Genomic DNA, 17,965 nt, shown 5'->3' with positions numbered 1-17,965 from the left:
TATCTTAAGAGTAAGCCTCATCACATGATTCCCCAATGCTAAGAAACACAGGACTGGCAAGAATCTCCTCCGGCATTTCCCTACTACTGCAGGCAATTCTCGTTAAGTCCCCCCATTCTGAGACTGATCAAGCTCCCTCTTAAACTTTGCCCCCACTATTCCTTTTTCTCTTAATCTCCACTCCGACCTTACCCTGGTTTATGCCATTTCAGCTTAAGCGGTTTGTCTTCCTCCCTATGAATCACCCCACACAAACCATATATGCACACTCTTTGTAGCTGGTTTAAGCTTCCCTCAGAAATATTCCATCCATCTCAAGTCTTTTAATAAGACTTGGCAAGGTGACCAGTGATACTAAAGAAAGAGAAGACTCTTTTAAAGACTTTTTTTTACTGTTGAAACGCACAGCCTCTGTAAACCCAGCGTAAAAAGCAATGATCACTTTTTTTTTGTTAAGGAAGTAATATACAGTACCTTTTTTTGCACGATGCCGTATTTTAACTGAGGTATGCTATTAAATGTAAAGCTCTGTATTTTCCATTCTTCACTGAAGCAACAAAGACTAGAGCCAAACAAAAGATTTTTTATTTCCTAAACAAAAAAGAAAGAAAGAAGTTCTCATTTTAAAAACAAATCCAAAAGACAGGTACATTTTCTTGTAGTAGTTCATAGAAAAGAAAGGAGGATTGTGGCAGGGTAATGACTAACTCGCTATAACCACCCTTTTAATTTCTGTTTTATACATACTGCAAATAGCAGCACTCAGATGAAAAGGAGTAATATTTTCCTTTTCCTGCAATATTCCTTCAGCTCATAATGCTATATGTTGCTCAGCATTAGAAAACTGTTTATGCAGATTGTCTGGGGCAGGGTTTCCCCTGAAAGGCTTACAGAATACTGCCTTAAATTTAACAGCCAGAAGAGCAACACCTACTAATGGTTACATTAGTGAGAAAAAGACCCTGACGGGCACAGTACGGAGAAAACACAGTCTGTTTTGCTATTTGTCTGATGGCATATCAGCACATGCCAAATTCAGATATTGATCCTGAATATATGCAGGTCATTGCTATTCAAGAATAGCTAAACTGAAGAAATTGCCTTTATACTACTGTAAAACTGAGTAAGAACAGAGCCCTCAATATTTGGATAGTTACTCAGATTTCTTTGGTCTAGAAATGAGATTGGAAGATATCCTCATGATCTTTTTCTGCCTTTTTTCCCCTCTCTCTGAATGGGAAGGAAAATATTAAATGTTTTTAATGGTTCTATATGGTATATAATTACTTCCATCTCTGCTCAAAATAAGGAAGATAAGAAAGGGAGAAACAGTGATGGGTAAATAAAATATTGTTCTGAACCACTGTCAAAAGACAGTTAAACAAGCACATGCGATTCAGTTAGAAAGAAAGGTGAAGGTGCAATGTGGCTTTTCGTCTCTCCAGATGTGTTTTCTATGAGCAGCAGTAACCCAGCAGTATTAATGAACAAGTGCTTATTCTTCTCACTCAGACAGATCCACAGCATCACAATACACTGACAGCCCAATTCAGCCTGAACAGAAATCACGGTGGGAAAATATTTCCACTAACTTCAGCAAACACTGAACTCCGTGGGTGGAGTAAGGAAAATAAGCAGTCATCTCTTTGTGCCATTTTCTGTCCTAAGCACATCCTACAAAATATTAGGAATATTTAGTATTGGGAATTCAAGGATCTTACAATTTAAAAAAAATTGTGATATTAAAGCATATGATACTGTGAAGATAAATATTGTTATTTCTGCTGGTTGCCTGACATTAAGGTGAAGAAATATGAATTGATAACGGTTACAGTGGCAAGTCTTACAGGAAGAGCCAATAATAGGTTCCCCCCTTCCTCCTTGTCAACTTGAACCAATTCTGGTTTTGAAACCAATGTTAAAAACCTCAAAAAAGACATAGATGCAAAACTGACTAGAGGCAATAATAAAATAATATAAAACTTCATTAGTTACAGCTGTTATCTGTGCTTCAAGTGGGCTGATGCATTCTGGCATGCTTTTTTGGCATTTCTCAGAATTTTGGACAGGCATCCCTATATCACTTTTTCATCTGAATACCAAATAAGGAATATACCCAGGAATGAATAGAGCACATGTTAAATCACACCCAAACACACCCCCACTCACAGAGAACAATTCATCACAGCTTTGGCTAACTTAGTAGAAATAACATTTTCATACATTTTTTCTGTTTACCGTCACTGTTAGTCTTACTTTTGCAAGTGAAATATCAATTGCCTTTGATGCTACTTGAAACACATACAATGTTGAAAGGTCCGGGATCTTATTAACTTCTGCAGTTGTTGCTTCATCCTCAACATCAACTGAAAGAAAACAAATTCCATATAATGTGTTGCATGAAGAAATTTTGCCTCTGCATCCCCCAAGCAGGCTCAGTGCCAGGGGTTTATCAAAAATGACAATTAACACTTTCTTATCCTCAGTCTTTATAAAAGAGAAAGCATAGTTTTAGACAGAAAAGAAAGATAATGAGCCACCCTCTGTTTGATTACTTCTTAATAACTTCTTTCCACAGTGTTACTCAAGACGTTAACAGCTAATGCAACTATTCTGAATCAACTAAGAGTTACAAAAGAAGTGACTCATACATAATTGTTTGCAGCTACTATGAAGAACATGATGTCAAAAGCAAAACTGAAGCTTGATATAACTTACCTAGTTCTAGTACATCTTTCATCGGCTCTTCTTTATTGCAGGTGGATGCTGGAGACTTCCTACATTAAAATTAAATGAAGAATGAATGACCAAATGTATACTTTTAATGAGAAAAGTTGTTTGAATAAACAAGAATAAATATGAGGTATACCCACACAAAGATATATACATATTATAAGATATTATACATATGGAAAGAGAGATAGTGAGAGAGACATAGATTAAAAAACACACACAATGACTTTTATCTTTAGCTTTTAAAATGTTCTATACAAAGGAGCAATCTCACTGAGATTTTGTATACAAAAATAAATGGTGTTGGAGTGAAATTTATTTCAGTGGAATAAAGCTGGGCTTCAGAGTCCATCAGGAAAAGCAACCAGCACAGAGCAACACACTGCAATTGATTCAGGATTTCAGTCCTATTTCAACACCAGTTTTATTTCATTTGTGTGATTTCAGGATAGGTCAGATCCTGCCAGCTCATACACACTGACAGATTCTATATCGTCCTGAATTTCGAGTGAAGATATTCATGTACATGTGACTGCCTCTGTGTTCAAAGGATCAGAACATAAAATAAAATTTACATCCCTCTTGGGATCAGGATGATCCTTTATAGGGACCAGGATGAGGTTCAAGTCAGTCATTGAACTACTTTATAAACACCCAAGTAATATAAGTGGGAATAGGTGTCAGACTGGCTTCCTGTACCAGGGTAATTTTTGTATCAACTAATAGGTAGCTGTTGTTCCTACATGTGTGATTTAACAGTATATGACAAGTTACAAATTCTAGTTACAAATATAAACAACTAATAAAAAGGACTAAATATTTACACTTGGCTGTGAAGCCAAAACCTAAATATAAAGTTAGATTTTTTTTAATATGGTTTTGCTCTCTCTGTTGAATTTGTATCAAAATGAATTCAGAACTAAGGAAAAGTTCCAAATGACTGCGGTAAAAAAAAAGCTCTTTTTTCAAAAGAGCAATACTGTATCATTGGCTATTTCTTGAGAAAAGATATTACACTGATAGTCCCTTCAAAAATAGTATGGAATAATTTCCTCAGCAACATTCTTTGTATGTGTGATATTATTTTAGCAACAATTGCTATCATATCACATACTTTCCATTAACTTAATTTCCTTTTTCAGTGTGTGAAAGATGAATAAAAACAGAACTCACACATATCATACTCAGGACTTTTCCAGTTTAAAAGCATTTTGGCACCTTTCTCACTGACAGTCTTTGATACTATAAAGAAAAGAAACACTTCTGGTTTTCTCTGTTAAAAAGTTAGAGGACTTATGCAATGAAATACAAATGGCCACAATTCAGATATGACAGAATGGAAAAGAATCATCGATGTTACTAAGGACTCAAAGTAAAAATACATAAGATGCTCAGCAGATTAGTTGAAATAAGAGGACTGAGAACAAATTTGTACAGTGGCATAAGAAGCACCGAGTTCTTGCTGAACATAACATAGCAGTACATTTTATTATGATATATATTTTAATAGAGTTGACTGTGGTTTATTTTAAAATATAATCAGACCTCCCCTTGCTTTTTGCTAATACTAGATTTCAGCTGAGATTTCTTTTCGCTAGTTACTTGCTAGTAATTTCATCTCTTCTGGTTTCAATGACACCAAATTTGCCCATAAACTGTACTTCAGCCAAGTGCTGATGTCACTGAACTACAGTTAGACACAACCATAATCTACATTTTTGTTTTGTCTGAGATTGCAAACTATTGTCTCTTGTTTCCTAGAGAATAACGTGTTTCCTCCTAGGTCAACCCATTTGGATCTAGTATTACAAAAACAAAGCTCTTAACACTTAAAGCACAACACCACAGGTTACAGCTAAATTAACCAGGGGCTGGGGGAGGCACAGTATCTAGCATTGACTTGCAGTAATCCATAGGGTTTATTGTCACCGTGTTAGCTGGCACAGATCTGACCCATGCCAACCAGTATTTTTCCATGCAATGCCGAAGCAGGGTTCACAGAATAGCATCCTACCATTCTCATTAGGCCGTACGGACCAGACTGCATCAGGTCTGGCTCCCTCCAAGGTCCCCTTAGGTAGCGTGTCCTCTTAGTTTCATATTACAAGGCCACCCTCCAAGAGGATGCATCACATACTTCACATGATTTCAGATCTTGAACCACCCCTCTCCTCCAGCCCTTCCCCCCACCCCAACCCCCCTCGCAAACAGAAAATAAAATTATGCTTTACGGCAACAACAGGGGACCTCTTAGAAGTGATCTAAAGCCAAATACTGGGTAATATAGATACAGCCAGGATAGGACAGCAAGCTTCAAGGCCAGAAAACTGTCCCTAGATCTGCGAGGTGAAGCAACGTGTAACTCTTTATCCTTTTGTATTAGGAGCAGGGTTCCTAGCATAACACTGTTATCTTCAAGGAAGTGTGTGCATCACTAGAAAAGCTACTCATTCTCATTTATTTTTCACTGCTCTTCGCTACATAGAAAGTCTAAGATTTAACTGTGGATTTAGCAAATATGAACATGTGTGTGACAGAGAAGTGCTAAATGCTGGCTCCAGCAGCCACAAATGCAAAGACAGGATCTACCTTTAAGAGTTCTCGCTTTTGTTACAGCTCCTTGCATTCACCTGCCCCTCATCTCTCTCCTTCATTTTTACGGCCTCCATTAATGTACTGTCTGAGCTCCTCGCCAACAGCGAACAGAGCCACACAGTGAAACCAAAAGGCCTAGGTTCCCCATTTTATACATGGAAGCCCTTCATGAAGAGGCTATTTTCAAACTACCTTCTGAAGGAATTCAGCCTAAATGTTGCAACAACTATCATGTTCAAGTTCAAAAGAGTCATAAGCAACTCATATACCTTTCTCCAAACTTAAACTCCAGCACCTCTGGCAGTTAATAAAGAGATGTCATACCTGTTAGGTAGTTGGCATATAGCTCTGAGTGACTTGCTCAGCATCATACAGCATTTGGGATTCGGTCTGCAGATTAAGACCCCCAAATTTCGTTGCCTACACACGAGTTAGGTGTCAAATCTCCCATGATAATCGATGGAGACCTAATTAGTAGTAGTAGGGTTTAGCCAAGAGCCTAGAAAGCCTGCCAGTCAACTAAGTGTAGGTGTTTACTTCTGGGAACTTAGACATTAGGCTTACATGCAGATACCTGCATGTGTATACCTACATGTGGGAGTTGTATGCTGAGCTAAAACCAACCCAATTGGTCTGAGACAAAGACAGGAAGAGAATGATGATTTCTGAGTTTCAGTCATTGCTCTTAACCACAATACCTTTCTTCCACCTTGGGCAAGAGCGAGGAACTTCCAAGGCTTTTAGGGCAACAAACTAGATGTACTACCCATATTTCTTTGGGTATAGTCTGTATCCACAGGAAGCCTGTTGTCTACCCCTGTCCAACAGCCTAGCCTCCTGCCTTTGCCTCCAACCTTCATCCTTGCTCCAAGGTTTGTTGATCCTTCCTATCATATGTGATCTTGCCTCCTTTTGCTGAGGTGGAGGTGTGGAGTTAGGAGGAAGGAAGCATGGCAGAAGGGATTCAGACTGACATAGGGTTGCCAGGTCTGAGGAGGGTATCATACGAAGCAGCTCCTTGGCACGGATACGGGAAGGAGAGCTGTGTGAAGCAGAGGTGTTGAGCATGAGGTGCTCATTGAAGAGACAGCAATGTGAAATGCTACCTGAAGGTATGGTTTGAAGCATGGGTACAGGGAAATGCTTTATGGTAAGCTGGTGACCAGGATCACTGCTTACAAATTCACAAATCCTCCTTAGCTTCCAGGAAGAAAGAGGCTCACTGTCCTGACCTGGTAGGTCTTATAGCACTTATATCTGAGTGCTTTTCAAAACAAAAAGGAACAGACACCTGGAAAATAATTCAGGTCCCCAAAACTGTTCCAGAAGGGCTTGGGTGTCCCGTAGGTCCTGTATCACATCTGATAGTTTTATTAGATGTCTTAGATACCTTAGAGTCTCAAATGGCACCACATGCCTATCTTTAGGCTTATGGATCACTCCCTACATTAAATTAGCACTCATGATTTGTTCCTGGCCCAAATACTTCTTCTCCCCCGTAGTCTTTCATCTGAAAACAACTAAAGATGAAAATAAAGCTGACTTGGGTACACTTCACATCTAGCTCACCTGGCACTATTTTTTGTAATGCTATGGCTTTCTGGAAAGTCTGAAAGACTCTGGTTCTACACCCATTCCTGGAAGAACCAAACCCGGGATGCAAAGTGTTTTGAATTCTCAAGTCACAGGGAAATCCCCATCAAGCTGAGGAAAGCACTGACACCAGAGATTGATGTAGGGTGTTTTCTAGTTAAGCAGGGTATTTTTGCAGGTGGAGGTTATTCACAAGTTCCCTCCTTAAGGTTTCTCAAAACACTGTCAGGACTTTTATTGCAATTTCCATTCAGCAGATGGTTACTGTTCCAGGAAAATTTATTGTAAAACCATACAGTTAGTTAGAACACTTAGGAAGAGGGAAGTCATCTGTCATGGCAGAAAAACAGGACAGGAAGAAAATATGCTTCATTATAAACATACTATACAATACTTTCTCTAAATATTTGAACATTCATATCTGATCTTCATGCATAGCAAAAAAAACCAAAACCCCAGAATTTACACAGAATAACTGAACTTACAGGGAAAGTTCTTCTCTCCACACAAGAATGAACGTACATTCCACTATTTCCTATTTATACTACCATAAATAAGAGGTCAAATAAACAAAGGGACTTATAAAATAAACATTGGTCACCAGTGACTTTGAAGTGACAGTGTTGGAAAAGCTTATTTTCACTGCCTGACTAAACAGCTTTTCTACTGGATGTATATCTTTTCTGCATAATAATGTATAGTGTCAGAAGGATGCCTAGAAATCACAAAGCAATCCTGTGATCTCATAATGTTACTGCGTATACAAAAAGAAATATACGACATTCTTGATATAGTGAGCAAAATCTAGAGAACAGACAAAAAAAAATTCGACTGTGTTAGTATTTGCAAAACAGTAAACAACACCATTTTAGGCAACATAACTTGCCACTCCTTTGGGGCAAATTATAAGAATAAAGCAATAAAGATACGAAAGGAAGAATCATAATCGATACCAGGCAATATACTTTTATGGAAAAAGACTTTGTTAAGAAGATTTAATATAAACTCTGCCATGTCTGCAAGTTGGGTTAACAAAGGTAATGAAGCTGATATTCTTGATTTCTCCAAACTGCCTCTGTAGTTAAGCACTGCATCTGATTCTAATGCTATGGTAGCAATATGAAAAAATATTTCATACACAGATGGCTCACTGATAGATGTAAAAACAGGTAAATGAAAAATTGTCATTGAAAGGGTCATTTCTAATGGACTGCATACGAATCTGCTTTTGTCCAGGCGAATTTTAAAGAATGTTGTGACAATTCAGATTAAACTACATCCTGCTGGGAAAGTTTGTGTATGAAAAAAACACTAGACAATAATGATGGGTCAAGCTATAAGATGTTTTGAACTGCATGTGATGAGTTGGATTCACTTGAAGAGAACCCTCCCTCATAGGCAATGAATGCATATTTATCTCTAGCTACAAAAGGAGACTTACTATAATAAATGTGTAGTTCAATTCTACGCTGCACTCCATCAAAGACTCTTCAGTGGAACAACCCATGCTGGAATTTTCAAGGGGCACAATACTACTCATGTGAACTGAACATTAAATTAAGCAATTCAAACATCTACCAGCAAAATAGCCATCTATCAGTAAAATAAGACAGGTAGCTAAAATTCCATTAAATAAAGATGTTTCCAAGACACCAGCTAAGAGACTCTACATAAATCACTAAAATGGGTTCCCAGCCTTCAACACTCAGTTAATTCATACCAGTGGAGACGAACAGGACCCTCTGTTTTGCTTGTCTTATACAATGCCCACTCTGACAGGTTTTGGCCTTCAACTTTAAGAACATTTAATTTTAAGGATGTGAAAAGTTCCTGGCCTAACATTTCCTGTCAGAAGTCTCAGGACTTTAACAGTCCAAAACAATCTAAGCTGACAGTTTTTAGCAAAATAAATTATATTCCTGAAAGCCAATGTCAAACATTACATGGGAACAACACAAGAGCTTACACTGAACAGTGGAGCAGTTCTCTTATCTCATTTTGTTATTAAAAAAAGGCGAACAAATAACCGCCCACTGGTGAGCACAGGTACTGCAGAGAGAGCTTTTACGTCTTTTAACGTAATCTTAGCGAGAGTAACGCATAGGGGAGAACACAGTCCTTGTGCTACATCCAAACATCTGTTCTTTCTTGTGCTGCTTCCTACTGTGTTCCCCCAGATGTTCCTACAAAGACACTCCGAAAGGAAACGGTGTGAAGCTCCAGCTACAAAAGAGGATGTATACTGACCATTCCTGCTTTAAATTTGAGATGAACTTGAAGCACTGTATGTTTGTATGAACAAGGCAAATTCTCAATTGACTGAATGCATTTTAGGCAATGGGCTGAACCTTTCCAGTTTTCTGGCCTTTCCAAAAATAAAAAAAAAATGATACAGAAGCCATTTGCCATTTCCAGTAATTGCACAGTGCTTCTTCCTATGGAGTGCTGGAAAAATACTAAAAGGGCAAATGGCAGTACACGCAGATGTCATGTCGAAGGCTCTGATGCCATAAATCCATTGGCACAAAACAAGAGCCACAATAGTTTACTACTTTTATTTTAGGTTCTTTTTCCGGTCCAAGCACTATGTTATGAAAGGTGTTATGCAACTCCAGATACTTGAAGGTTTCTACTACAGAATGAGTTGGCAACTGAACTCTCTTTCTCTTTTTTTGATAGGGGCTAATTAAATCCATATTCCTTGAAGGCGACCCCATCTCGTTTGACAGCCGTTCTTCTAATTGCCTATTGCAAGAGCCAAATAAAGACTTATTCCCAAGCTGGCAGTTGAGCACGCTCCGGGGGGGTGGTGGTTAGTCTCTCAGGGAAGGTGCCAGCTGCACTATTCTTACTGTGCTTCCTGCCTACAAAGCCACACCGAAGCATTGACAAACGCCTGCGATGACGCCACGTGCTTCTTCACGCGACTTAAGGACAATGCCTGCTGCTGTGTACAGATGACAAACAGACGAAGATGGAAGGAAGCATGTAAAGGTAATTTACTATCAGGCAGCCCCAATTTGGCATTCTTTTCTGTCCTTTTATCTGAAATGTTGCACTCTGACTAAACTCTTATTTCCTAGAAATGCCACCATTGCCCAATACATCCTCTTCCTCCTACAATGGGAGAAATTTAATGCATTCCTCAGACATTGCGCATACCCACTGCATGTCACTGAGTATGCTGGCATATACTATTTAGATACTGAAATCAGTTGCCGTTTTCTGACTAATTTTAAACAAGCTTTGCATATCAYGGCCATCTGAACCCAGCCCTCACTTCATACAGTACGCTATCAAGGTGATGAGTATTTTTTGGAATTGCTCAATACCCAACAGACCAAAACTTTATAACTTAGCTACATGCCAGATGTCATTTCAGGCRAAACAGTCTCATCTGACACACCAGTTTTGTATATGACAGTGAAGTGGGCAAACAGATCATATTTTAAAACATTCATTCTGCCTAAAAGAGCTGCTTTTACACCAAAATGCCCAGCAGAAAAGATTGGAGCCAATCATAACTGTTGAAGAAATACTTTATATTAAATAACTTTCCTAGAACTACTTTTCCTTTGAGTAGGAAATTCAGTTTAATTTAAACAATACAATTAAAATTGGAATATTGATTAGTAAGTTTTATGAAATCTTACAGTCAAATTCACCTTTATTAGGCATTGTACCTTCCTGTTTCTATGATAACATATATTAAAAAGAAGGCAGCTACTTTACTCTCTTATTTCTGTCATAAGTTCAGAATCACAAAGTATTTGARGTTGGAAGAGACCTCTGGAGATCATCTTGTCCAATCCCCCTGCTCAGAGCACGRTCARCTAGAGCAGGCYGCTCAGAACYGTGTCCAGTTGGGTTCTGAGTATCTCGAGGATGGAGAAGCCACAACCTCTCTGGGTAACCTGTCCCAGTGTTTCCACCCTCATAGTAATTTTTTTTTCTCATGTTTAAATGAAATTTACTGTATTTCAGCCTGTGCCCATTGCCTCTTGTCCTGTCACTGGGCACAACTGAAAAGAGTCTGGCTCTGTCTTCCTTACTCCCCCCATCACATATTTATACACATTGGTAAGATCCCCTGAGCCTTCTCTTCTCAAAGATAAACAATCCCAGATCTCTCAGCCTCCCCTCGTACGCCAGATGCTCCAACCCCTTAACCATCTTTGTGGTGCCATGCTGGACTCATTCCAGTATGTCCATGCCTTTCTTGTACTTGGTAGGCCAGAACTGGACACAACACTCCAGGTGTGGCCTCATCAGAGCTGAGTAGAGGGGGAGGATCACCTCCCTCGACCTGCTGGCTCTTCCTAATGCAGTCCMTGATGCTGTTGGCCTTCTTTGCCACAAGAGCAATGCTGGCTCATGTTCAACTTGCTGTSCACCAGAACYCCCAGGTCCTTTTCTGCAAAGCTGCCTCCCAGCATGTCAGTCTCCAGCTTGTGCTGATTCATGGGATTATTCCTCCCCAGGTGCAGGACTTGACATTTCCCTTTGTTGAACTTCATGAGATTCCTGTCTGCCCTTTTCTCCAACCTGTTCAGGTCCCTCTGAACCGCAGCACAACCATCTGGTGTATCAGCTGCTCCTCCCAGATCTGTATCATCTTTAAACTTGCTGAGGGTGCACTCTGTTTCATCATCCAGGTCTAATGAAAATGTAAAACTGTGCTGGCCCCAGTATAAACCCCTGGGTTATTCCAGTATTTACTGGCCTCCAGCTAGACTTTGTGTCACTGATCACAAACCTCCGAGCCCAGCAGTCCAGCTAGTTTTCAGCCCGCCTCACTGTCCACTTATCTAGTCATTATTTCATTCAGCTTGCTTTTGAGGAAGACAGTGTTGAAAGCCTTACTAAAGCTGAGATAAACAACATCCACTGCTTTCCCCTCGTCCACCAAGCCAGTCATCTCATCATAGAAGGCTATCATGCTGGTTAGGCAAGATTTCTCCTTAATAAATCCATTCTGACTACGCCTAACCACCTTTCTTGGAAATGGCTTCCAGAAGACTTGCTACATCATCTTCCAAGGGAGTGAGGTGAGACTGACCAGCCTGTAGCTCCCTGGACCCTTCTTCTTGTCCTTCTTAAAGACAGGAGTGACATCTATTTTCTTCCAGTACTCAGGGATCTCCCCCAATTGCCAGGACCTATCAAAGATTATTGAGAGCAGCCTTACCATGACACTGGCCAGCTCCCTCAGCACTCATGGGGGCATCCCATCAGGGCCCATGGACTTGTGTATGTCTAATCTGTTTAAATGCTGCCTACCTGATTCTCCTCCACCAAAAGTAAGTCTTAATTTCTCCAGACTTTCCCACTGATTTGGGGGATCTGAGATTCCTGAAAGCCAGTTTTACCAGTAAAGACTGAGGCAAAGAAGGCATTGTGTACCTTGGCCTTTTCCATGTCCTTTGTCACCAAATCTCCTGCTACATTCAGCAGTGAGCCCACAGTTTCCCTATTCTTCCTTTTACTGCCGATATACCTGTAGGAGCCCTTGTTATTGCCCTTCACTTCCCTCACCACATTCATCTCCAGGTGGGCTTTGGCTTTCCTAATCCCATCCCTGCATGCTCAGACAGCATCTTTGTATTCCTCCTGGGTCACCTGAGCCTGCTTCCACTTCTTGTACCTTCCTTTTTATGTCTGAGTTTTGTCAGGAGCTAGTCGTTCATCCATGCGGGCTTCCTGCTGCATTGCTTAACATTCTGCACATTGGGATAGACTGTTCTTCAGTTTTGAGGAGGTGATACGTAAAGATCAACCAGCTCTCCTGGACCGCTTGTTTCCAGGGATGTATCCCTCAGGATTCTTCCAGGCAGGTCCCTGAACAGACCAAAGTCTGCTCTCCTGAAGTCCAGGGTTGTGATCTTGCTTTTTGCCTTGTTCCCCCCTCTCAGGATCCTGAACTCCACCATCTCATGATCGCTGCAGCCAACATGTGTCCTGGAGCTTCACATCCCCAACCAGTTCCTCCTTGTTTGTAAGAATCAGGTCCAGCAGAATGCCCCCTCATCAGCTCCTTGATCACTTTTATCAGGAAGTTATAATCAGTGCACTTCAAAAACCTCCTGAATTGCTTGTGTCCTGCTCTGTTGCTTGTGTTGAAGGAGGGAACATCAAATCCTGCTTCTGGACTCGCTCACAAATTCATGGCTAGCATTCTCAACCTATGTTTTAATGTAAATCAGCTCAGTTTGTGGGCAGGAAGGATGCAGGAGAAAAATGCTTGAGAAGAGTATAGACAGCTTTAAGCAATTAAGTTGTGCAACTGACTCAGACAACAAGATGGTTTATCCATGTTAATAATTTAAAGTGTGAATGTTGATCCTTTAAAGGACCACAGCACATAATATTTTCAAAATATTATTTTGAAAGTTTCAGATGTCTAAAAGAATACAAAGAAACTGCACATATTTTTTTAAAAACAATCATCATTTTGATTTTCTATAGGATTTCTTTGAAGAAGATTGGTATTTTTTATTTTCCATAAAAGTGACTTTTTAGGGTCTTTCTGTTGTAATATATGAAAGGGAAAAGCCAGGATTATTACTGCCTCTGGGAAAGAATTTTCAGTAAAACGATACAATGAATTCACCTATATTGGTCTCCATTCAGGATAAAGAAAGCAAGAGGTGTTTCACAAGGCAAAGTGATTCACTCCTTTTTGTCTGTCCTATATAGAAATGCAGGACTGCTAACCATAAGGGAGGTATCTCCCTCTACCAAGAAATGGGAACACCTATTGCCTTACTGAAGATTAAGCTGTTTTCGTAACTATACTAGCCTATAAAGGGCATATTGGAGAAAAACACATTAAAACACTGAGGACAGATTTTGCAAGCAATGTGCCTAAAACAAAATAAGAGGGCATAATCCTGTGATATGCTGCAGTGACAAATGTATTAATATGATTTTATAATGCTGAGAATCATGTCGTGAGCAGGGGGTAACTACCTTTACACTGTATTAATCAGAGACACAGTGCTATAAAGTTATAGCAGTCCTTAAATACGTGGAAGAAATATAAAACAAGTCAGTAAAATCCTAACAGAAAAACAATAGCAAAATTCTAGAGCAGGAAAAATACAAATATAAGCACACAATACTAGCTTTAGACAAAAAAGTGCCTAAAGTAACATGAAAAATATCTAGAAAAACTTTAACAAAAGTGAACATGTAGCAAGGAAAAATCAGTCATAAAAACAACTTTAGCTATGGATAAGAGGGCAGGATACAGTAAATTTGGTGTGACTATAAGGTAAAAGATCCTAAAACTAAGGACTATTAGACATTGGAATATATTCCCATGGGAGAGTTGTCACTCGAGTCATTTAAGGCTGGACTAGACAAAGTCCTGGAAAAAGTTTTACAGCAAGTACATATGTGTATATATATATATATATATATACACATATATAGTGATGAATAATCTGCCATAGAAATGAACGACCTTAAAAGATCTTTTCCATCTGTAATTTCTATGGTTCTGTGAAATATGAGTAATGTTCCACTAAGGAACTTTGTATCTATGGTAATTTACTAACACTACCGAATTTGTGTTAGAATAAAAAGCACTGCTAGAAAAGGGTTTATGACCAAAATAATGAGTGATATTTTCGGAACAACTAAGGAGTGCCCAGCTAGGGCAAACCTAGCTGAGAGACTGTATTGCAGGGAAAGAAATTCTGTCTCTGGACTCATTGGCACTTGTCCTCCTGGTGGTGGAGATGAAGCACATCAGAGATACTTAGGTTTTGGTTGGAAAAGGCATCTGAAGCCAAGCCACACACTCATAAAACAGCCCATACTGTCTGAAATATCCATCTGCATTGGCAGACTTCTGAAGGAAATCACTAGCTCACATTCAATTTGTAGCCAAGACTGATGGCAATGCAAAGGAGGGTATGGCAGGCACATTTAGAAGAACAGGATAAGCAGGACAACTGTTCACAATGAAGGGATGAGTATAGAATCAATTAACTTCCTTCTACCTAAACTGTATTATTGATCTCTGACTTTGGACAATGGGATCTACTACCATATCCTTTTGCTTGCTAATGCCAGGAGGAAATTTTTGTTCTTATGCAAAAATATTCCCGTTTCTTTTAGTCTTCCTGATAGTCATTCCCTTTTAATTTCTATGAAATTGTAAAATACTCTTAATTTGAGGGCCTTTTAATTCCTCTTGTTTGCCTGGTTCTTTGATTCCAGTTTTACACTTTTTTATTCTTTCATTGCTGTGATTCTAGTTTCTATATTGCTTTTCTTGGGATTAGGGAGGATTTTTCAGCTTTATACATGAAAACTGAAAGTTCAGACATGTCAWTATGTTGTGGTTCTTCTTAACTAACAAAAAAGAAACTGCTGTCTACAGGTAAAATCTGCCCACCTAACTCAGTATAAGGAGAGATGGCACACTGCAGAATCACCCAGTCAGAATGCAGCCTGCCAGCTCAGATCTACTCATTTAGAAACTCTTCAGCTGATAACTGCAGGGTTTCCACATCATCACCCAATCTTACATTGGTAGAATTAAGGGGCATTGAAAATTAAGAGGGCACTTCAACTTTGGAGGCTGCATGAGCAATAACTGTAGTATGTCTTTAGTTGAGACAGAAGAGCTGATTCTCAACTATTATGAAGTGCTTTTGCTTCTCTTTTCCCCAAGTTTGTTTGCTCAAGCTGTGAAAAGGGGGAAGTTTTGACCTTCTAACACTGTTCAACCTTCCCATATAACTCATTATTCATCACGGGTTTTCTCGAAAAGCAATAGAATGATTTCAGTCCAAGGTCAGCCATCAACTTCAACAGCTATTTAATTTTTTACAGGTCCTGAAGGTCATGAATTCCATTCCATTATAGGCCCTCACTCTTTATTCCGTGTGCTCAGTGATAAATACTTCCTTGCTGTAAGGGATTCAGCATTAAGGAAAAGACATTGGTGGTAGCAGACAATCTTTCCTCATTGCCATTCAAGGCTCTCTCACGTTAAAATGCTCAGGAAGGTCTTCAGTAGTTTATTACTTTTGATCTGAATACATCAATATCATCTTCAACATCATCTCTCCAAATTTCCTCTGGAACTTGCAGTGTTTTGAGAGACAGAATCATAATTACAAATATGGCAACTTTTTACTTGGAATCTCGTATCACTCACTTATGTTGTATATTTTTTAAAAACATCTTTGAATCCTGTGAAAACCTCAGAACCAAAAAATAGAAAAAAGTGAAGAGCAAACCACAGTTTACTTGTGCCTTGTACACTACCAACACAACTGAGAGGAACAGGGACTCAAAGAAATGGAGAACAACAATCAGAAATACTGCTTTGAGAATAAACTATAAACAAGAGCATCAAAATGACAGAAATGATAGATGGAGTTTCTAATTCTGCACTGAGTGGCATTGACAGATTAAGTGTCATTATTCATTTGTTATGATAAATAAACTTGTTATGAAGGAGCATGGAAGAATCATTAACATATTTCTATAAACGCACATGTTTGTAGTTTGATATCAATATACAAACACTAGATTATAGGGGTGTGTGTGGGGAGAGAGAGAAAGAGAGAGAGAAAGTGAGTGTCAGAGAAACATTTTTCATTTCCTTACAATGAAAGGTTCAACAGTCAAATAATAGGATTGTTATATACATTAATTTATACAACAAGAAAACTTACTAACAATCTGGCCTTGCATGATAAAATAAAGCCACATGGAAAACTATCATAAATTAATTCACTGTTAATTACTTCAGCTCCATGATTTCTCCATTAAAATAATCCTTTCTTGCTCCTGATTTACTTTATATATTTTCGTAGTTTAGGCAGAAAATAAGAAGTGTACCCTGGCCTCCAAAGTGTTACATCTAAGTTACTAAACATTAAAGCCTTGGAATAGACATCTCAGTGCTCAGACATTTGAGTGCTGAGGAAAATAAGTTTAAACCTCATATTAAAAATACCGTTCTCATAACAGCTTTCTGTGCCTTCAGCTTCCAGAGACCAGCACAGTGACCATCATGAACACCACAACATATATGGTACAATACACAAAATAGGATGAATTAAGAAATTAAATTAGTTGCTGTTTGTTTACAGCTGAGGATACACGAAGATTTGCTGCCACCTATATACTGCTCGTCTCTGGGTTAATTGAAAAAAAAAAAGGAATTCTAAAATTAAGACATACATTTACAGTCACAATTACTACTCTGTAAGCATGCAAACTGGAAAGCACACTATACAGTCTTCATGGAATAACTCATACTGACATGGAATAGAATGTAATAATGGCATAGGGAGTTATCTATGACCCAACAGCACATAAATTTCTGCTCCCTTGTAATACAAGAAAGAAAATAAACTCTTTGCTTCTCATTATTTGCAGTCCTTATGCTCCTTTTTTTTTTGAGAACTCACATGTTACATTGATAAGTAATATACAGATAAATGGAGATGAAGGCAAAAAATTGTTGTTCACCTCTATCTTTAAAGCTATGCGGTGCACTCATTATGTAATAGCAAACACAGTTATGTCTGCAAGGGGATCCACATTAAKCCTGGAGTATATTGAATAAAATAGCAAGTGGTTTCCTATAAAAAGTCAGTATTTTATCACAGTTATGAGTAATTAGGTAACAACTGCAGTTGGCTTTTAATATTTATTAAACACTTGCTTTTTAAAACATTGTTACAGATACCATMATTTGAAAGCAGATGCTGTTCAGTAAAAAAGCAAAGACTACCTCTGTATGATTAGTCTCTAACCGATTTCACTAAATTCATTCCACTTTTCTAAGAAGAAACAAGGAATTTCAGCAACAGCATTTCAAGCAAATGAATTTGCCTTTTTTTTTTTTTTTTAATGTATCTGTGCTAGATGTGTTGCTCTGTCATTTTGGAAAGCTTACTGTTAACTTCTGAGTTCCTAAGCCAGACATCTTTGTAGGGAATCATTTAATTTGGGTCATCACAGAAATCCAAATGCCTTCTCATTGTCAAGAAAGCAAAATGCTAGCTATTAGAAC

The 17,965-nt window shown here is 38.7% G+C and overlaps 1 protein-coding gene across 1 annotated transcript in view; it reads right to left on the bottom strand.

The window, feature by feature from the left end:
* MINDY4 (MINDY lysine 48 deubiquitinase 4) overlaps positions 1 to 17,965 on the bottom strand; it is a 90,378-nt gene that overhangs the window by 59,908 nt on the left and 12,505 nt on the right. Inside the window, exons 6-8 of the mRNA XM_026072554.1 lie at positions 2,719 to 2,777; positions 2,257 to 2,366; positions 475 to 591 (exon numbers count right to left, since the gene is read on the bottom strand). Coding sequence (XP_025928339.1) covers positions 475 to 591; positions 2,257 to 2,366; positions 2,719 to 2,777 — 286 coding nt within the window. The remainder of the gene's footprint in view (positions 1 to 474; positions 592 to 2,256; positions 2,367 to 2,718; positions 2,778 to 17,965) is intronic.

This window comes from Apteryx rowi, unplaced genomic scaffold (assembly GCF_003343035.1).
Source record: "Apteryx rowi isolate R43461 unplaced genomic scaffold, aptRow1 scaffold_109, whole genome shotgun sequence".
NCBI lineage: Eukaryota > Metazoa > Chordata > Aves > Apterygiformes > Apterygidae > Apteryx > Apteryx rowi.
Note: the sequence above shows the minus strand (reverse complement) of the source record. Positions and strands in the feature narration are given on the sequence as shown.